The 19,815-nt window shown below is 40.5% G+C and overlaps 1 protein-coding gene across 1 annotated transcript in view; it reads left to right on the top strand.

Annotated features, from left to right (window-relative positions):
* The first annotated feature begins 6,468 nt into the window (after nucleotides 1–6,468).
* itgb3b (integrin beta 3b) overlaps nucleotides 6,469–19,815 on the top strand; it is a 37,121-nt gene continuing 23,774 nt past the window's right edge. The window contains exons 1-9 of the mRNA XM_033631432.2: nucleotides 6,469–6,696; nucleotides 7,244–7,329; nucleotides 9,453–9,657; nucleotides 11,237–11,489; nucleotides 13,826–13,988; nucleotides 15,111–15,272; nucleotides 15,439–15,534; nucleotides 17,860–17,949; nucleotides 18,970–19,104. Coding sequence (XP_033487323.2) covers nucleotides 6,624–6,696; nucleotides 7,244–7,329; nucleotides 9,453–9,657; nucleotides 11,237–11,489; nucleotides 13,826–13,988; nucleotides 15,111–15,272; nucleotides 15,439–15,534; nucleotides 17,860–17,949; nucleotides 18,970–19,104 — 1,263 coding nt within the window. The 5' untranslated portion in view covers nucleotides 6,469–6,623. The remainder of the gene's footprint in view (nucleotides 6,697–7,243; nucleotides 7,330–9,452; nucleotides 9,658–11,236; nucleotides 11,490–13,825; nucleotides 13,989–15,110; nucleotides 15,273–15,438; nucleotides 15,535–17,859; nucleotides 17,950–18,969; nucleotides 19,105–19,815) is intronic.

The raw sequence follows: 19,815 nt of genomic DNA on the forward strand, positions 1-19,815 counted from the left end.
GAATGCTTCTGCTTCAAGTAGTTCGCCCCACAGCCCCCTCGGCTCTGTGCACACACAATCTGAATTTCATTCTGTCTCTGAGACACTCGTTTTCTCCCCCTGTCTTTGTCTCAATCTCTTGTTCTATACTCCCTTCCTGGGAAAGAGGGGTTGTTTCCACGGCACTGCTCTCCCCAACCCCTGCAGCCCTCAATCATCCATTCATTAACTCTTAAGTCAACACAGAACCCCTGTGTGTGTGTGTGTGTGTGTGTGTGTGTGTGTGTGTGTGTGTGCATGCATGCACGTGTGCCTGCACTCCTTAGATGAATCAGTGTGAGAGCTCTTTCGCAACCTTTGGACTGGTTTTGTTGCTCTGTTTCCTTGAAGCAGCACACACACACACACACACACACACACACACACACAGGAAAACGTGCGTGTTTGTATGAATGCACACACATGCTCTGATGGCCCAGAGAAGAAAGACCAAATGCTGCAATTAAACTTCTAAAAGACTAATGTGATGCCAAGATGCATGCACCCCCTTCACACACACAAACACACTTGCACTTTTACTGCAGAGTGTGCAAGGGGTGCTGTCAATCAAACCTGCTGGAGCAAAGAGGAGCTTTTTCCTCGCAGAAATGTTGTGCAACTGTTTGTGGAAGTTTCTAAAAAGAGAGAAGGAAAAGCAAACGTGATGCAAGAAAAAGATGGAAAGTTGAGCAACAGGAGGCTCAAGAGGAAGGAGACAAGTCCAGGAAGATACAAAGAAAGCAAGAACAACTGACAAGAATTTCAGAAGAGAAGAAGAGAGGGAAAAGCTGAAACAATGCTTCTAACATTAACACATACGCCATCAATGCCCGTCTAAAACCATTGGGACTGCTTTGGCCCGGTCCTCATTGTCTGCTGGTGATTGTGTTTCTTCATTGTTTACATCTGGTACGCCTCAAGCCTCAGCTCCGCTCGCCAGTCCTGTTCACATCTCACTGCCGTGCCAGCAACGTTCAGTTCAATGAAACTATCCCAATAATATGAAAATAAAACATGATTGTTAAGCACGTACTAAATGTCCCAAAACATTCCTGAACTAAACAGAAGAAATGAATCGTCCCTGTCACTGGCCATGAATCGTTGGAAACATCTCAGGAAGAGTTTAGCTGAACTCTTGGAGTCAAAACATCGCAGATGAAGTCTGGGTCAAAGAGTTTAACTTTTAATTTTGACCTTGAGTGACTGTGAAACCAAGTGGGTACACTGAGGACTATTGGCATTATCTTTCTTAAAGGCACAGTTCACCCCAAAATCAGAAATACATATTTTTCCTCTTACCTGTAGTGTTATTCCCCTCCCAGGCTGATACCTTGACGTGGTGGGGGGGCTTGCATGTCTCAAATATGCTGTGAGCTATACCGGCGGGGGCTTAAGGCCCCTGGCAGGTCTAACCAAGCCAGGCAGGTCATGGAGAAGAGTCCGGACAAAAAGCAGCACTGGTCCTCCAGGTTGGGGGTTGAGCATGGGGCCAACAACCTCACCTCGGAAAACAGCAAGTGTTACAGAAACTGCAAGATACAAACCACTGAATCTGGGGTCCAAACGAAGCTCCAGCCAAACCACAGGCAGTATGATGATGGTAGCAGAGCAAAACCCACCCTGGGAATTCTGTTGCTTGAAGAAGAGTCTCCTAAGACCCCAAACTAAAATCCGTCTTGGACCATGGAATGTTTGTACCATGTTTGAAACATCAAAGACAGCACAAGTTATCAGAGAAATGCAAAACTACCAAAGAACACCTGGTGAAGGACAGTGATGATGGAGCTGAAGGAGATGGGAACTATCATCCGTAGAGATGTCTGTCTTCTCTCCAATATAATGGAACTAGCTAGCACTCGGCTTGTGGTGCTCAAAGTGCCAAAAAATATGTTTGAAAAACTCAACAGCAGCGTTTCTTTACGGAAATCATGATATAGTTACTCAAGATAATCCACAGACCTTGTTGTGAGCAGTTTCATGTAGGAACTATTTTCTTTCTACTGAAGCACACACGCCAACTGAATCACTGCGCAGAAGGAAGCGTGCAATCTACTCATGGATGAGAGGCTCATCCTTCTTGGCTTAGTTGTATTGTTAGCTAGCTCTGTGGTGCTAGGTGAGCTAGCAGTAGGCACACGCTTCCTTCTGTGCAGGGATACAGATGGTGGATTTGACAGAAAGAAAATAGTTCTTCCATGAAACTGCTCACAACAAGGTCTGTATTATCTTGAGTTACTTGGTCATGATTCCTGGAAAGAGACATTGCTGTTGAGTGTTCCAAATGTCTTTTTGGTGCTCTGAGCACCACAAACTGAGTGACATCCAGTCACGACCCGTCACATAATACCGCTTTGTCAGTGAACCTCATCGTCAGACATCGACACACAGAGGCAAACTTTGTGGCAGGATGATGTGCATCGGGCAGCTGCCGCCTGGTGGGCAACTACCATAGTAAGCTATAAAGAGCCAGAAAGGTTGCATTGGGTGGGCAGCAGGGATGGTGAAGGGGTCAAACAAACACCGGACTTTCATCTAGGAGCCCGCTGTTTGTCTCCTGTGTGAAACCAAAAGTCAGTGTTATTTTAATAACAGTGTAGTGTGCAGGTATGTGTAGCATGCTACTCTAAGGACATATGTTATGTGACGTGATATTACGTTAGTAAGAACTGTAGTTATTTTAAGCCAAACTAGATTTTTTTTGCCATGTGCTATTGTTGGCTAAACCGAAGGAATTAAACTAAAAAACGAAGTGTTTTACCTATGTTGTAAGTTGATTTTCAAAAACACTGTACGCATGTAACGAGCAGAAACTTTGCATTTCCTATAAAAACAGGTGTGTACTGTGAAAAGACAACAACTTTAAATCGACCTGCCATTCCTGACTGTCCAAAACTGACACAGGAGGGTACCTGGCGCATCATGTTTTGACATGTAGGTCCACTGACAAAGCAGCAGTATTTGACAAGTTGGGATGAGAATGTGTCGTCGAGGGAATGTAGATATCTCCAACACTCTGCAACTCACACACAAACAATCTAGACTGATAAATAGCATTACAGGTAAGAGGAAAAATATGTGTTTTTGATTTGGGAGTGAACCTGAAAGTTGTACAAGAATCTTTGATTTGTATAGCAGCAGCCTCGAGCAGCAGTCAACCTACGGGCATCTGAGGCCAAAAGTCTGGCAGACTGAAAGAATTGGGAGGGGAGGGCGACCTTAAATAAGTCAAATTTAATGGTTGTATGATTCACACTCATGCAGATACATCGTCCAAGGCTGTAAATTACACATATAGTAGGGAGATGACATCTGGTGGATATAAATGGTATTGCAGCCATGGATACGAGTTGGGCAGTGTGATAATATCTGTTTATTTATCCATTATCACATATAAACCCATACAATCAATGCCTATGAATGTTGTCTAAGTATTTGTGATTCAGACTAATATTTATTTTAAAGAAAAGTTAAAGAAAAAATGTTCATGTGACCAAAATGGACGTGTGTATGAATCAGATGTGCTTTCTCCCACATAGGAAAACAAAGAAGGTAGAAAAGTGGCAAAACATCGGTAGCCAAAAGGAAAATTTGCGCCGACCACTTTGATTAGCCTCCACTGGCTCGAGGCAATATTCTCACCAATTAACAATCTGTATTTTAACTCAGTGTGGTTCCAGAGCAAATTTACAGCCTGTAAATTAAGAGAAATTCTGTCAGGATTTGGCCAGCAGAGACTCTTCGTGCTTCCAAAAGCCATTTTATCACAAACAACAACCAGATGTATGTTTAATGAGAACAAGTTTGACTGATCATGTTTCTTTTTTTCCAAAACATTATTGGGTCATTTGTGGCATTCATAAAAGGAGGGTGAAGTAAGGTAATGTTGGACATCAGGTAAAATAAGGTTTTACATCTTGGCCTCTTTAAATATCCTGTTCACAGCCAGTCACTACATGTTATTGCACAAGTTATTGTTGCTACAAATGTGCTTTAAATGAAATAATCCTTTCGACTGTTTTGGAGAAAAAAAACTTGGATAGGCAGAGCAAATTTTTAAAAAAAAATCTATGGTCCCAGAACTTTAAGTGTAAGCTATGTGGCATGTTCTCTTTTTGTTAATAAGAGTGCTGCAGCTACAACAATAAGGGAATAACGCCAAAACTGGTTGTATGTTGCATTTTTTAAACTGTTTGAGTGATATTAGAATCACAATTTCACAATACACTTTTCTTTCATGGGAAAGGGTTTTGAGTAAGTACTCAATGCATTTAGATAAAATGGGACAGTTTTCTACTGTGTTCCATCCTGTCACATAATATTTTTTTCACTTAAAAATATTAGGATGATGCAGTTAGTCCATGTCAGCCACAATAGTCCAGGATTGGCCATCAATGGTATACACGCACAAGCACACATACACATGTCCATTGTTGACAATACTGGCAGCAGAAGAGCAGGGAAAGCATTGCAGTGAGGTTGGAGGATGTTTTTTTTTTTTAACCACTTGAGACCCGAGCTTTTGTTTGGTAGTTATTTGGTATCAGTAGGACCTGATAAATACAAAAAACTAAGCACTGTTTTTGGACAGTTAGTAGTTTTGGGGGAAAAAAGACACCTGTTGTGCCAAAAAAAAATTGCAAACAGTGCAACATTTGTTCAGTCTTTTGCAACTTTATGGTTAGGGGTCAGTGTTCAAGTCTAAAATTGTTAAAAACTGTTCATTTCAGCTCCTGAACACTGCTGTGCAAAAGCAGAATCGCAAATAAGGCAATATATCAAAACGCCTCATGATTTGTTTGTTCGTACTTCAAGCTGGGAATGTTTTTTTTTGTGTGTAGTCTGTCGCACCTAATTGGCCTTTGTGAATTGCTGTGATAATAGATAATAAAGTTCCAATGTCCTCAAAGAGTACTTCCTAATTAACATTGTCTTCCCTTGTTACTGATGCTAGAATTGGTCAAATTTGTTGCAATATCAAACTATCAAAAAATGTAAGCATAAAATAACAAATTTCAACCATAAAATCTGATTAGGTTTTGTCCCTTGTCCACTTTTGTGTCTGGATGAGTTGCAGACTGACTTGGCAGAGATAGCTGCCATCTTGTTTTTACATGGATTAGTGTATTGTGCTTTAGCTACTGGTACATGGCACAAGAAGAAATATCCACGAACGAAAATGACAGGTCCAAGTTCAATAAAATAACGTATATGGTGCAGCAAACCCAAAACGTGATGTCCTCATACAATGGCGCAAGGTAGTTACGGTGGACCCTGGTGCACACTACTTTGACAGGCCCTAGTGCTCTCTCTCGCAAGTGACTTGTAAATGTGTTGTTTGTAAAAATGAATAAATAAATAAAAACTGTATTTTATTATTAAGTGCGGAGAATTTCCAACACAGAGCTTTTATTTTGAAGTGCTGTTTCCCAAAGTAGAATGAGTGACCAACCCTAGCCCTAAGGGACAGGTACTTGACAGAGATAGCAAACTAGCTCAAAGACATGGCCAAACTCAGTGTATTAAACTGTGTGGACCTTGAACCACTGACTAAAGAGAAATCTGGACCCTGTGGCTGGACCAGATGGGAACCACTGAGTTAGAGGAACCAAAGAGTGCAACTTTAAGTCCTTCTGTAGAAGATTACACATATAAGGAGCTGCATACATAAATGCTCTTTTGCCTGTCTAGGTATGTACCCTAGGTATAGACAATAAAAACATATTCTGTAGCTATTTTCAATTTTTTGCTTAATGTACTAATGACTGAACTGATAAAATGGATTTAACCATTGAAAAACAAACAAATGTTACTGTCCTATGTTCCCTGAACATGTCATCAGAGTGAGGTAATGGTTCTTGATGAGTTTGAAGGTCCAAAGTCTCTGAATTATTTTACTTGGCAACAATTTTTTTGTATAGATTTATGATTTGCTATATACATTTAGGAAAGTAAAACAAAAGCTAGTCTTCGGTGTTTGGTTTTCTTCTTCTGAGTTACCAAGGAGTGACGCTTGTCTTTACAGCTCATGTCCAGTAGGGGGCAGTGTGTGCACATGCAAACCTCAAGTATACAATTACATTTAATGCGTATTTAATATGGAGCTTACTGCTTGTTTGCATTGCAAAATAAAGCCTACACATCTTAATTTAACGGTTCAGCCAATAAAACCCACATTTTTTCTACTTTGTTATGAAATTACTGTTAAATTCAACTTTGTTCTGAATCTATTTTTTTTTCCTTTTAATTAAAACGTGTATATTTTTATAATATGTGACTGGTACTATATCCTATGCAATATTCAGTAAGTTAAAACAGATGCCAGTCAGTACAATAAGTCCCATGTCTGATGCTCTGCCCTCCACCATAATAAACCTAGCCCAGCTCTTGGATGCTGCACCTCACTGTACCCGCCCACTGCATTTAATAGTATGATAATGAGAGCAGTGGATGCGGAGCAGAGGGGGTGGAGGGTGGTGTTAAGACGTTTGACTCTATTTGGAGTTGTGTCCATTGCAGATGAATAAAGTTTTTTTCTTCTTCTTTTCTACTCCAGCTGAGCTTGTTGGCAGCAGGCTCCGTCCTCCTCTCAGAGAGCCCGCACCAGGATGGGTGCTCTCCCGGCGCAAAGGATAATATGGATGTGCGTTTTGGTGATTTTGGGAATAACAGGAGTTTGCGGTAAGATTTCATTTATTGTTGTTGTTTGCGTGTTTTTGCGCATGTGGCTAAGAATATGTTACAGGGCTAGGACGCATGAGACAAAGTTTTCAACTCTACTAAGACTCTCAAATGATGTTCTCAACTTGCTGGAATATGCCTGTCCTATTAACATGTCCACTTTAAGGTGTCAGTATTTTCTTTAATTGGCAGGGTTTTTTCCGCATTTGTGTAAAAATTTATAAAGTTATGACAATGAGGAACATGTTGTGTGCAAGTAAAATCATTTTAATCATATACCTAACAACTGAAACTTCTGAGATTGACCAAAATGTTATCAAATAGCCTACAGGCTTCATTATCTAATTTTCCTAAAACAAACCATGTATCTTTAACTTACTCCCTTTAGACTTTATGTTTTTATTGAAAAATGGACTGATGCCACATCCAAAAGTCCAGTTCCCTAGGCTATGTAATTATTATTGGTGTGTTTTAAATACACAAGGTGAACATTATCACTGAATAATTAGCTTACATTTTGAAAAACTGACTTAACGTTTGGTTGCAGGTTCCAACGTCTGCACCTCCAGAGGGGCCAGTACATGCAAGCAGTGTCTGGCTGTGCACCCCAGCTGTGCGTGGTGCTTCCAGGAGGTGGGTTCCTTTTCCACTTCACCTCATTCTGTTAATGAGCCACTGGTGCAGGGTGGTACAGATCTCCTCATCAGTCGCTTAATCTGGTTGAGAAGATGTTTTTTTAACTGTGAAAATGAATGCCTTTTTAAAGATAAAGAAGAATTTCACTTCTGGATAGATGGTCGTTTAATAAAACTGGACTGTCTGATGTAGTAGAAATGATTTAGAAATTGGTGCTATGTGGACAGAGAAAACAGAGAAGAAAGGCTGTGGTGTTTGCTTTTGATCAAGAGGTAGAAAACCTACAACTACCAGAATGCACTGCACTGCACCAGACCAATAAACACTCTTGCTGGTAAGTGACTTTTATGCGAGATTGGCCCATGGATGTATTAAGACACCTGGATATAGCATTGGAAGTAGGGCCCTGTTCATCACTATGAAAGTTGCTTAGTGGCACATGAAGCCAAAAAAGCTTAGTTCCCGCGGTATGAAATTACCTGGCTCTTCTGCATTGAGGGGTCCATAGAGCAACCACACCAGAGGCTTACAGCTGCCAAGCGTTCAGCTCATTTTAATCGGGCTATAATGATTAAATCTTGCATCTCTTTTAGACTTTAGAAATGTTACCACATCAAATATATCAAATCCATATAGTGAAACAAATCATTTTGTGTGGGTTGTGACGCTCAATAAAATGTATGCATTGAATTATAGACGTTTCTTTCCGAATGTAAGTCTGTGGGAAAAGTCTTTTTGGGCCCTATGGCATCACGTGACGGACTTGGCTGTTGTAATTCCACTTGTGGCCACTATGTAAAATTGTCTTCAAAGCCGAGACATGTATAGCTGCTCACACATTTCGTTTGTAGCGTACACAGCACGCCCTACAAGCCACGCCCACCACTAGTACAAGATAAACCCACCAACACAATGTCTATCTGAACCCTGCTAAAATGCTACACTGTGGTAAATAAATGAGACCGAATGTAGCAATAATCCAGTTTATAATTCACAATATGATTCGATTTATAAGTCACGAGATGTAGCCTTCCCATTACCCTTATCCTAACCTTAACCAACATTAGCTAAATGCTAACTTAGCATTAGCATAAGTAATGAGATGTGACCCTTCCCATCACTCTTATCCTAACCTTAACCACCTCTCTTTAATGTAATACTTAAGCTAACATTAGCAAACTACTAACTTAGCAGTAGCGTAAGTAACAAGACATGACCTTCCCATTACCCTTATCCTACCCTTAACCAACATTAGCTAACAGCTAACTTAGTATTAGCATAAGTAACGAGATGTGACCCTTCCCATTACCCTTATCCTAACCTTAACCACCTGTCTTTTAACATAATACTTCATAGCTAGTTAATCACTAACTTAGCAATTTCGTCAGGACTTCTGCTCCCGGGCCAAGGAGCTGTTGTGTTACAGCCCTAGATCCAGTGAAAATTTGAGCTGGGAGATGAGCAGGGACATCTCTCTGCTGGTAAGAATGAGGGAAGTTAACCACAGGTCACTGACACACACTTCCCACATTATGATGACATAAAGCTGGTGGAAAATAACCAAAGTATAAATGTTCCCACTGTCCTGTCTAATATCTGATTGATTTGATTTGATTTGATGATTCGTAACACTTTAGACACAGTGACTGAACTCATGTGACTGCATGTGGATGTAGTCATATTTTCTGCTTCAACCTAATGAGAGCAATGATTTAACACAGTAAAACTGGGAGTCAACGTTCTCAACTTTTCACTCAAGTGTAAAATGTTCTCAGGATGACTTCACTGTGACTATTGCTGAGATGTCTTCATGTTCGTAAGCACTCACTGAACTGTCAGACCTTGCCTTTTTAAACCCAGAGTTTGTTGAGGAGATGTTGGAGTGCTCCTTCACTCCAGGAGATGTTTTTAATAGAAGCATAACGTTGGGCCATTTCTGGACTTCCCCGTTACAGTCCAGCCTTCAAATGAGTCCAGTATGCCCTTCTGTCTCAACACAGCTGTATTACAGATGGAAATTCTGTAAATAAGCAACTATTTGATTACATTTCTATTACATTAAAGTATTTCCGAAACCTGTAAGGAGGTTTAAATGTAAAAAAAAATGCCTCTTCTGTCAGGACTTTGGCCAGGGGGTGGCCAGTTCCTCTCGCTGTGATCTGAAGACCAACCTTTTGGCAGCGGGGTGTGTTCCGTCAGCTATGGAGTCTCCGACCAGCAAACTGCAGGTGATCGAGGACCGGCCCCTCAGCAACAAGGCAGCGGGAGCCACGCAAGACGTCACTCAGATAAAGCCCCAGAGGCTACAGATCACTCTCAGGCCAGGTAGGGTTTACCGTCCGAGTTTTGGTTCTTACATCAGTGGTGGGGATGAAGTGTCTCACATACTGAAGTAGAGAGATTGTGTTTTGATTTAGAGGGGAGCTACAAATGACTATTTGTATATCCTCCTGAGATCCTATGTCTTCATACAAGGACATTACATTTTAAGTTTACTGGACCTTCTACTTCATTCTGCTTAACTTGGACCTGTTGTCCTCGTTCCTGGACACTTTTTTGTGCCATCTAGTGGCAGTAAGAGCACAATACACCAATTCATGTAAAGCAAAAAGATGGCAGCCATCTCTGCCAAGTCAGTCTGCAACCAACCCCGACACAAACACAGACAAGGTCTGAAAACCTGATCAGATTTGATGATTGAAACTTGTTTATTTATGATAAATAACATTTGTAGTTTGATATGACAACAGATTTCACTAATTAAAGCAACAGTAATGAGACGCTCTGAATTACAAAGTACTCGTTTGAAGACCTAAGGAATGTATCATCAGCCTGTTGAAGGACATTTTGACTTTATTATCATCACATTTGAGGATATAGGAACTTTATTATCAGTAGTTTTTATACTTATCAGGTCCTACTGATCCCAAACAGCTAGGAGAAATTAAAAATGCATACCAAACAAAAGTTGGGGTGACAGGAGGATATTACTGACGCAATGTTGTGTTGAATTTGTGAAGAAAACTTGAACGAAGAATCCAAAAACTGAGAAAAATCTTGTAGACTTGAAGTCATAGGTTTTCAGGTTTGACAACAGCAACACAATATCAAACAACCATTTACAACCTCTCACACAACTCACACATTCTAATCCAAGTCTTATTTATCCTCAGCAGAGTCACACAGTAACTGATCAAGGCAGTGGTGGACCAGCAGCGGCCATGTTCAGCAAGATAAAATTACATGTTTTTTACAATAGAGTCTGGCTTTGAAAAAGTGTCAGTTTTAATACAGTTTTAAATACTTAAGTCTTGGCAAAAATGCATTTGTTTGGGGAGCACTGAGTATAGAGTGGGTTAAATAAAACTTGGACTATACTGCACAAGTTGTTTTTGGATTTGTCGTTCACTGTGGAGGCATGCGAGAAAAATAATAATATTAAACTTAATTTATATAGCACCTTTCATACAAGAAATGCAGCACAAAGTGCTTTACAATAAGGGTAGTATTAACACTTACTGTTTGACATGAAAATAGAATGAACATAAAACAGAATTGATTCATAAAATCATAGAGTTGTAAAATGATAAATCATAAAATCAAGTAAGATTTTAATAGAGCTGCAGCAGCGTGAAGCGTAAATAGAAAGTAAAAGCATGAAAAGAAAGAGTTTCAGACCTGTAAACTCAGAGCTAGTTAAAGGCTAAAGTGAACAGATACGTTTTTAGCTTTCTTTTAAAAAATATTTAGCGAGCTAGCTTCCCTAATTTCTATAGGTAGTGTGTTCCATAGCTTCCATAGCATCTCTGATCTTCTTCCGGCTGTTGCTGGGAACCTCCAAAAACATTTAATCTTGAATCTTAATGAATTCAGCTTTATAAAATTTCTTTATCTAACTTCCCAGATGATGCTAAGCGCTTCACAGTAAAAGTGCGTCAGGTAGATGACTACCCCGTGGACCTCTACTACCTCATGGATCTCTCCTACTCCATGAACGATGACCTCTTCCGCCTGAGAACACTGGGCAGAGGCCTGGCAGACGCTATGAATCGCACCACCAGCAACCTCCGCATGGGCTTTGGGGCTTTTGTGGACAAGCCGCTCTCGCCTTACATGTTCATCTCCCCTAAAGAGGCTGTGGAGAACCCCTGCTACAGGTAAAAGACAAGTGAAATTGCCTTTATACAGTCTTTGCGCCCTCTGAAAATACAGTGAGCCTCTTAACCCGTTTCCTTGCCTCTACATAAATACCTAAACTGGATCCAGGTCTCCTTGTAATGGAAAGTTTATTTTCGTTGCAGCATTCTAGCATTGTTTTACATTCCTAATAGGCACCCACTGGTGTTGATTTCAGTGGTTGTTTATGTCTGCGTGTGGGAAGTCGCTTCATTACGCACATGATGTCATTTGTGTGAGGACACCTTTAAACACAGTGTTACAGAGTTACAGCACTTGTTAAAGGCTTACAGTGGCTCCCCAGTGCTTGGTCAGCTGCTCTTAATCAGCGGCAGGTAATCTGCCCGGAGAGTGAGAGCGTCCCAATGCAAACTGCCATAACCCCACCCAAAGGTTCCTGTGAGGCTGATTTGGTAGTTTAAGGTCTCCTGGGGTCAGTTACTGTACCGCTTCACGCACAGTCTGCCGAGCTCCAGCCTGCAGGAATGTTTGGATAAAAGATAAGACAAGAGGAGAATTTCAGTCTAGTAATGTACAATAAAGAGAGAAAGAGGGGTCCACTGGTAGCACAGGAGAGCGTCTTTCTTTAGCGCTACTATGAGGTCAGAATTTGTGGTTTCTATTATGATGTAAATGTAAAATTCCTCTGAAACTCAACTGTACTGTGGTGCTAAAAAGCGAATTTTATCTTGCTTACACACTAAATCAAAGTGGTTAATGTGAACATTATACCTAACATCAGCATGTGAGTCATTGTGAGCATCTTAGCATGCTGATGTTAGCATTTAGTTCAAAGCACCACTGTGACTAAGTGCAGCCTCACAGGGCAAACTCTCTAGTCTTGTTCTTAGAGCTGGGGTAGGCAGGAATCTGGAAAAGACAAAAAAATTTTGGCAGAATCTGAAAATGCACCCTTGTCCTGCAGCTCTCTCCTCTCTGTCCTAAGACCCTCCCACCAGACGACGACAGGCATATGCACACACTTCACACAGTAACCCAGTGTTTCTCATACATTAATTTATTTAATGGTATGTCGTGTGGTAGCACAAACTCTCTCTGTTTATTAGACCATAAATGATACAAGAATTAGCTAGCTAGCCATCCCATGGTCCCTCCACCTCACTTTCTCGGGAGGAGAGTGGGCTGTAGCTTGGGAGACGTACCTTTAGTTGCAGCTTTAGTGGCTCATGCCCTTCAGCACTGGATGTCACAACGCACTGGTAGCCAGTGGCAGCAACAAGTCTAACCTGTTTGCTGATCCAGCAGGGATTGGGTTCCCTGGAGCTGGAGTTTGCTCTTGCTGATTTTGGTTGCTGCACCCACTGGCTGAGGGTCAGTCTCTGGAGCTGCTTCCCGCTCTCCTCCCAGCGAGGTGGTCCGTAGCGGTGAGGAGTGAGGCTGAGAACACTCTGTGATTTGAGGCTCCAGCTAACATTAGCTAAAGAAATGTCAAAATGAAGTCGCAGCCGTGAGCCGTTAGCTCCAGTTAGCAGAAGGCTAAACTATTAGCAATATTTTTTTCCTCATTTCTGAAACACTTTGCATTTTGACACGTTTTATTTCATTTATTGTCAGACTCCTTTTTGTGATTGCTCTGCAGTGCAGTTGTTGCATGCTTGAATAGCAACTTTTAGGATTAGCAGGATTCTTCGCCATGGAATCAGGCTTTAACCGAAGGGACATACACACACATCTTGATTTTTACAACAGTCAATAGGAACGCCCCCTCTTGATCTGTGATTGGCCAGAGTCTCTTGTCACAGGCTAGATTTTTTAAAGACTGAAAACAGAGCCAAGAGGAAGCGCAAAAGTCTAGTTTTCACTCAGTCCACTTGAATTACAATATGCTCAAAGGTTATTATTGGATTTTTGCCTGATGATGCCAAAGTAAAACTGCCTACCCCAGCTTTAAATTTCATTGTAGGAACCATTCAGTGAAGTAAGGTAAAATGAAGAGCTGTTAAGTGAAGTCCCGACCTGGTATGTAACTTAAAAAATGATGCAGTTATTTCCACAGTTAATATGACACACAAAGAACGTCCAAAATAACTCCAGAACAAAACTGGAAAATACATACAACTAAAATATTAATGTGGCTTATTAGACATCTTTACATTTAAATGAATTTTTAAGCATATGAATTTAACAGCTGGCTATACACCCCCTTAATAAAGTATATTATCTGTAATTGTATAGCTTTCGATCATTAGTGGAGGTCACACAGTTTTTATGGCATACAACCAGATGTTGAGATGTATGAACAAGCCGGCAGCAGCTCCACTGAACCTCGATCACTTGCTCTCTGTTTCACTGACAGTATTAATACCACCTGCCTGCCCCAGTTCGGTTACAAACACGTTCTGTCCCTGACGGAGGAGGTGGGCCGCTTCACAGAGGAAGTGAAGAAGCAGATGGTGTCCAGAAACCGAGATGCCCCAGAGGGAGGCTTTGATGCCATCATCCAGGCTGCTGTGTGCAAGGTGAAGAGACACCCTTACTGTCTCACACAAATAACTCTTTTGTCACACTCATAAACATTTCCAAAATAAGAAGAACTAGATGATAAAATTAAAGGAACAGTGTGCAAGATTTAGGAGGATTTAGGATTGTTACCACCTGAAGCTTCTCCTGGTTAGGAATCCTTCAGTGTTCATTGTTCAGGAGGTTTTTACCAGAAGAATAATTATCAAAACAAAAATGGACCAGATGATTGTAACCAGTATAAACACTTAATACAGCAGTTTCACATTACAAATCAGTGTTTTTCCAACACTGTTCAGCATGTCGGAGACAGGCAGCTTACCTAGCACCTGCTAAAGTGTGCTTACAACCTGGTCTCACACTGAAGTCGTTGAAATCTGGCACTTGGGCAGTGACTTGCGGCATCAGACGCTGACGAAAAAAGCTGTCCGTTAACACTGGCATGATACGCGGCCAATCGCTGTTACAGTTTAACAGCGCTTGGTGGCGTCAGGAGGAAATACAGCTGGACAAGAACTAACGTTAAGGTGGCGAAAGTTCGAGTAGGGTGGGTGGGTCCAACAAACACAGACTTTCACCTGAGAAAGGGGTGTCCACGTCCTGAAAGATTCTAAAGCCAAACCGTGTTCTTTTTCCTAAACCCAACCACGTGTTTTTGTTGCCTAAACCCAACCATGTGCATTAGTTGTTGGAGGAAAAAAGCATCAGTTTGCATTGTTGTACCGATGTAGTGCGTTTATTTTGAAAGAGACAGTATGTAAACATTAAATCTTCTGTGAAAACAGAAGTGTATTTTGAAAAACAATGCACGTAGCCAACAGAACTCTTGTCCGACACAAAAACGTGAATGGCCCTATCAGAAGCCAGGGTTTGGTTTGTCAGTTCTCGACTACTGTAGAAACATGGTGGTACAACATAGTGATCTATGTAGACGAGGACCCGCTCACATGTAGATATAATTAGGTAATAAATCCCCCTAAATCCTACACACTGGACCTTTAAAACAATTGAGAAATTAGATTTTTTTTGCTTTAGGTTCCATCAAAAATGAACGTCCCAGTTGAAAAGCTGAATTTAATTTTTTCCTTCCTTTCCCTGTCACTTTGTTTGATGGTAACTAGGAGCAGATCGGCTGGCGCCCAGGTGCATCCCACCTTCTGATCTTCACCTCGGACGCTAAGACTCACGTGGCTCTGGATGGTCGTCTGGCAGGAATCGTGCAGCCCAACGATGGGAAGTGCCACCTCAACTCTGAAAATATGTACAGCATGTCAACCACCATGGTTAGTGTATGCTGTGTGTGTTGAGTGTGCACACAGTGGGCAGAAACAGTTTGAGAGAGAAACAAAGACAATAAAAGACTTTGTTTAAATAAGTGAAGCGTGAAAAGAAACATTTCAATGTCTATGTGTATATGTGCTAACCACACTGTCCGGTTTGGCCTCACAGGACTACCCATCTCTCGCTCTGATCACAGAGAAGATGTCGGAGAATAACATCAATCTCATCTTTGCTGTCACCAACCCTGTGGTTCCTTTGTACCAGGTCAGGAGCTCTGCAGTTCGAGTGTTGTGCTCTGTTCAAGTCCTGCTCAAAAATGTAAATTAAGCAAAGTTTTTTTAACTGAAACTGAGAAGATGATAAATCCCCCACTCAGCAATCATCTCATCTTGAACACACTGTTGCTAAAGTCCTCCAAACCTCACTGGTTTCAAACAGAGATTCTTGGATCCTGACCTGGAAGAATGGAAACTCAATATGAATCACTATTATACACTGTTCAGACATAGCAAGATACAAACTCAGTTTTTCCCAAACTGGAAACACTCCGATGACTAACTTTTAAAACAACCATTCACAGAAATGAGAGAGATTTAGAGGGAATAATAATACCATAATAATATCAAATTATAAATTATTAATATCAAATACTATCAAACTCATTGAACTTGTTGTTCATATGGGAAAACAAGTCAAAAACTAGGCAGGAGTTAGAGTGTGACACACTTCTGCTTTATTACAGTATTTTTTTTTTTTTACATGTTTATTTATGAGCCATGCAACAGGAAAGGTTGGGCAAAACTTTTACAACTACTTCATGCCATGAAACCACTGCAGCCAGAGTTGCATCTCTTACTGGTCAGAGGAGCTGCCATCAGTTTCCTTTTTGTACTTGCTCTGTGGTTTCCTGTCATTAACTGTCCTCCTGTGTAGCTGGGTGATGAAGAAAAAATTGTTCACTCTTTCTTACAAAGGGCTTAAATTGTAATGTCTATTATTTTTAGCCTAGGGGCTCCTAAATGTTGCCAGATAATACCATAAAGGAGTCAATATGCTTCTAATGAAACTTATCATATGAACATATGAATGATTTTCAATTATATCTTAAAAAATATTGGCTTAAAAGTATATAGGCAAAAAGACGAGAACCAAAAAAAAGTTTCTCTACTGGTTATCTAGCTTAGTTTAGTTTAGTTTACTGGGGAAAGAACCAGTAGAGAACCTCTTAAGGACCACACAGGGCCTTAAATGGCTCTGTACTGGTTCTTCAACTAAGATTAGTTTAGTTTAGTGGGGAAAGAACCAGTAAGACTCTCTAAAGAACCATATAGGGTTAAAAGGTTTTCTACTGGATATCCAGTTTAGTTTAGCTTAGCCTAGCTTATATTAGTTTAGTTTAGTTTAGCTTAGTTTAGTTCAATTTAGTTTAGCTTAGCTTAGTTTAGTTTAGTTTAGTTTAGTTTAGCACAGTTTAGTTTAGTTTAGTCAAGTTTAGTTTTGTTCAGTTTAGTTTCGTTCAGTTTAGCTTAGATCAGTTTAGCATAGTTTAGTTCAGTTTAATCAAGTTTAGTTTAGTTCAGTCTATCTTAGTTGAGTTTAGTTTAGTCAAGTTTAGTTTTGTTCAGTTTAGCTTAGATAAGTTTAGTTTAGTTTAGTCAAGTTTAGTTTTGTTCAGTTTAGCTTAGATCAGTTTAGTTTAGTTTAGTTCAGTTCAGTTCAATTTAGCATAGTTTAGTTTAGTTTAGTTTAATCAAGTTTAGTTCAGTTCAGTTTAGCTTAGTTTAGTTTAGTTTAGTTTAGTTTGATCAAGTTTAGTTTTGTTCAGTTTAGCTTAGATCAGTTTAGTTTAGTTTAGTTCAGTTCAATTTAGCATAGTTTAGTTTAGTTTAATCAAGTTTAGTTTAGTTCAGTTTAGCTTAGATCAGTTTAGTTTAGTTTAATTCAGTTCAATTTAGCATAGTTTAGTTTAGTTTAGTTTAATCAAGTTTAGTTTAGTTCAGTTTAGCTTAGATGAGTTTAGTTTAGTCAAGTTTAGTTTTGTTCAGTTTAGCTCAGATGAGTTTAATTTAGTTTAGTTTAGTTTGTTTAGTTTAGATGAGTTTAGTTTTCTTTAGTTTACTTTAGTCAAGGTTCTCGAGAAAGAACCAGTAGAGAACCTCTAAAAAACAATGAATACAGTGGCTTTTAAATACAGTTCTTTGTGTGGCAGCAGTGCAATATAGCGCATCAACTCACCCCAAAGAACTGCTGAGGAACCAACATTTTGTGGACTAATTACATAATATATGCACAATAAATACAAATAGAAAAACTAATGATCTTACCACTACTGTTATTATTTTATCATCAGCAAAAATACTTTTAAGTAATAATCATCTATTTAGATACTTACTGTTATGTGAACAGGTTTTATATGAAAAGAGGATTTTTTTTTTATATTATGCAATGTTTTATAATACTTGGCAGGTACTGAGGGGTGTATTTTATATATATGTATGTAGCTGAGGACACATTAGTGATTATTAATAGTTTCTCTGGCTGTGTAGGATGACAACAGTCTTCCAGTCTGTCTGTCTTTCTGTCTTGTAGAACTACAGTGAGCTGATTCCTGGCACCACAGTAGGAACACTGTCCAACGACTCAGGCAATGTTATTCAGCTCATACAGAAGGCCTACGCTGTAAGTGTTACACACACACACACACACACACACACACACACACACACACACACTTTAGACTAGACAGTGTTTCAGGGGATGACATGTTTGCTGACACACACCCACAGTGTCTGAGTCATACTCATAGCCGAGCCAAAGTCTTAGTAGAAATTCCACAGTGGCCAAAGTGTGAAGCTGACCAAATGTGGGAGCCTCCTGGCTGCGTTTCACTGTTTTATTTGGGTTTATTTTGCAGACAACAGGTGAATTTGCTGAAACTTTATTTTAGCTTTAATCCTGGCTCTGGCTTTGTGACGTGTGTACAGATGTGCATGCAAGCTAACATGTTAGTCAATCAATGTATAATTCATTCATTCATCTTCTAACCGCTTCATCCTCTTGAGGGTCGCGGGGGGGCTGGAGCCTATCCCAGCTGACATCGGGCGAGAGGCAGGGTACACCCTGGACAGGTCGCCAGACTATCGCAGGGCTGACACATAGAGACAAACAACCATTCACGCTCACATTCACACCTACGGACAATTTAGAGTTACCAATTAACCTAGTCCCCAATCTGCATGTCTTTGGACTGTGGGAGGAAGCCGGAGTGCCCGGAGAGAACCCACGCTGAGACGGGGAGAACATGCAAACTCCGCACAGAAGGGCTCCCACGCCCGGGATCGAACCGGCAACCCTCTTGCTGTGAGGCGAGAGTGCTAACCACCACACCACTGTGCCGCCCTTTCAATGTATAAGCTTACATTTAATTGCAGCAGGAAATGAAGTGCCATGTTCACAGATTGGATGAGAGAAATTATTTGAATGGACTTTGAAAAAAAGTATTTTTTTTCCATAACAGCCAGCAATGTCAGATTTTGAAAACTGGTTTGGTTTTCCAGATCCCAGCATGGGATTTGGCTTGGCACAACCACATTCAAAACATGCCATTAACATGTGGTTTTGGCCTCACGACACAAGTCCATATTGTCATCCTTCCATGTGCATGTGTTTACTGCTGTTTTCCTTCCTCACTGCTGCCAGAAAATCCGCTCCAAGGTGGAGCTGGAGCTTCAAGGCGTCCCTGAGGAGTTGTCCTTGTCCTTCAACGCCACTTGTCTGAATGGCGAGCTCATTCCTGGCCTCAAGTCCTGCTCTGGCCTCAAGATAGGAGACACGGTCAGTGCATGTCCCTCCTTTCTGTTTGGGCTTGTTACCCCTTGAGATGAAGTAATGTCTACTAATGACCCCTTAACAGAGGTTATGGCATTGCTGTGGTAATAAGAAGTTTACCTTCATGGATTGTTTCATTTGAAGGAATTTCAGGGGCCTGAAGATGTAAGAACATGTCATATTTTTAAGAGTTTTTTTTTGTTTTAAAATGTGTGTGTATTATTACATTTATATCTAGCATCCACACAATTTTAATATTTTGGAAGCCTTGAAATGGAGACCTTTGAAAACACTGTTGACCCCATTTTAGTTTGAAAACTGCAGGTTGTTATTTAGTCTGGATGGGCAGAAACAAAGGCTTTAGCAACAATGACGCAGACCCCCATGAAAACTCCCTGACTGGATCTTATCAGTCAAGTCAAAGACCTTTTGTGATTTCATCCTTCTTGTGTTGGCACTCCCGGGAAAATGCTCCCAGAAGGTACCACTCTGATATTTTCTTTGCAACATTTTTCAATCTGTTTGCCACCGCCTTGACGGCCTTATACTTGTGTTACTTTCAGTAGCAGTTCCACTTTGTTGTCAGTCCAGACAACATGTTCAGAATAAAAATCACTACTCTACTCTACTCTACTCTACTCTACTCAGACGAGCAAGTCTCTGGTCTTAGTTTTCACCATCTCTGTAGCATTTTCTTTAACTTAGCAACCAACCGCA

Source organism: Epinephelus lanceolatus, chromosome 21, assembly GCF_041903045.1.
Source record: "Epinephelus lanceolatus isolate andai-2023 chromosome 21, ASM4190304v1, whole genome shotgun sequence".
Classification (NCBI taxonomy): Eukaryota; Metazoa; Chordata; class Actinopteri; order Perciformes; family Serranidae; genus Epinephelus; species Epinephelus lanceolatus.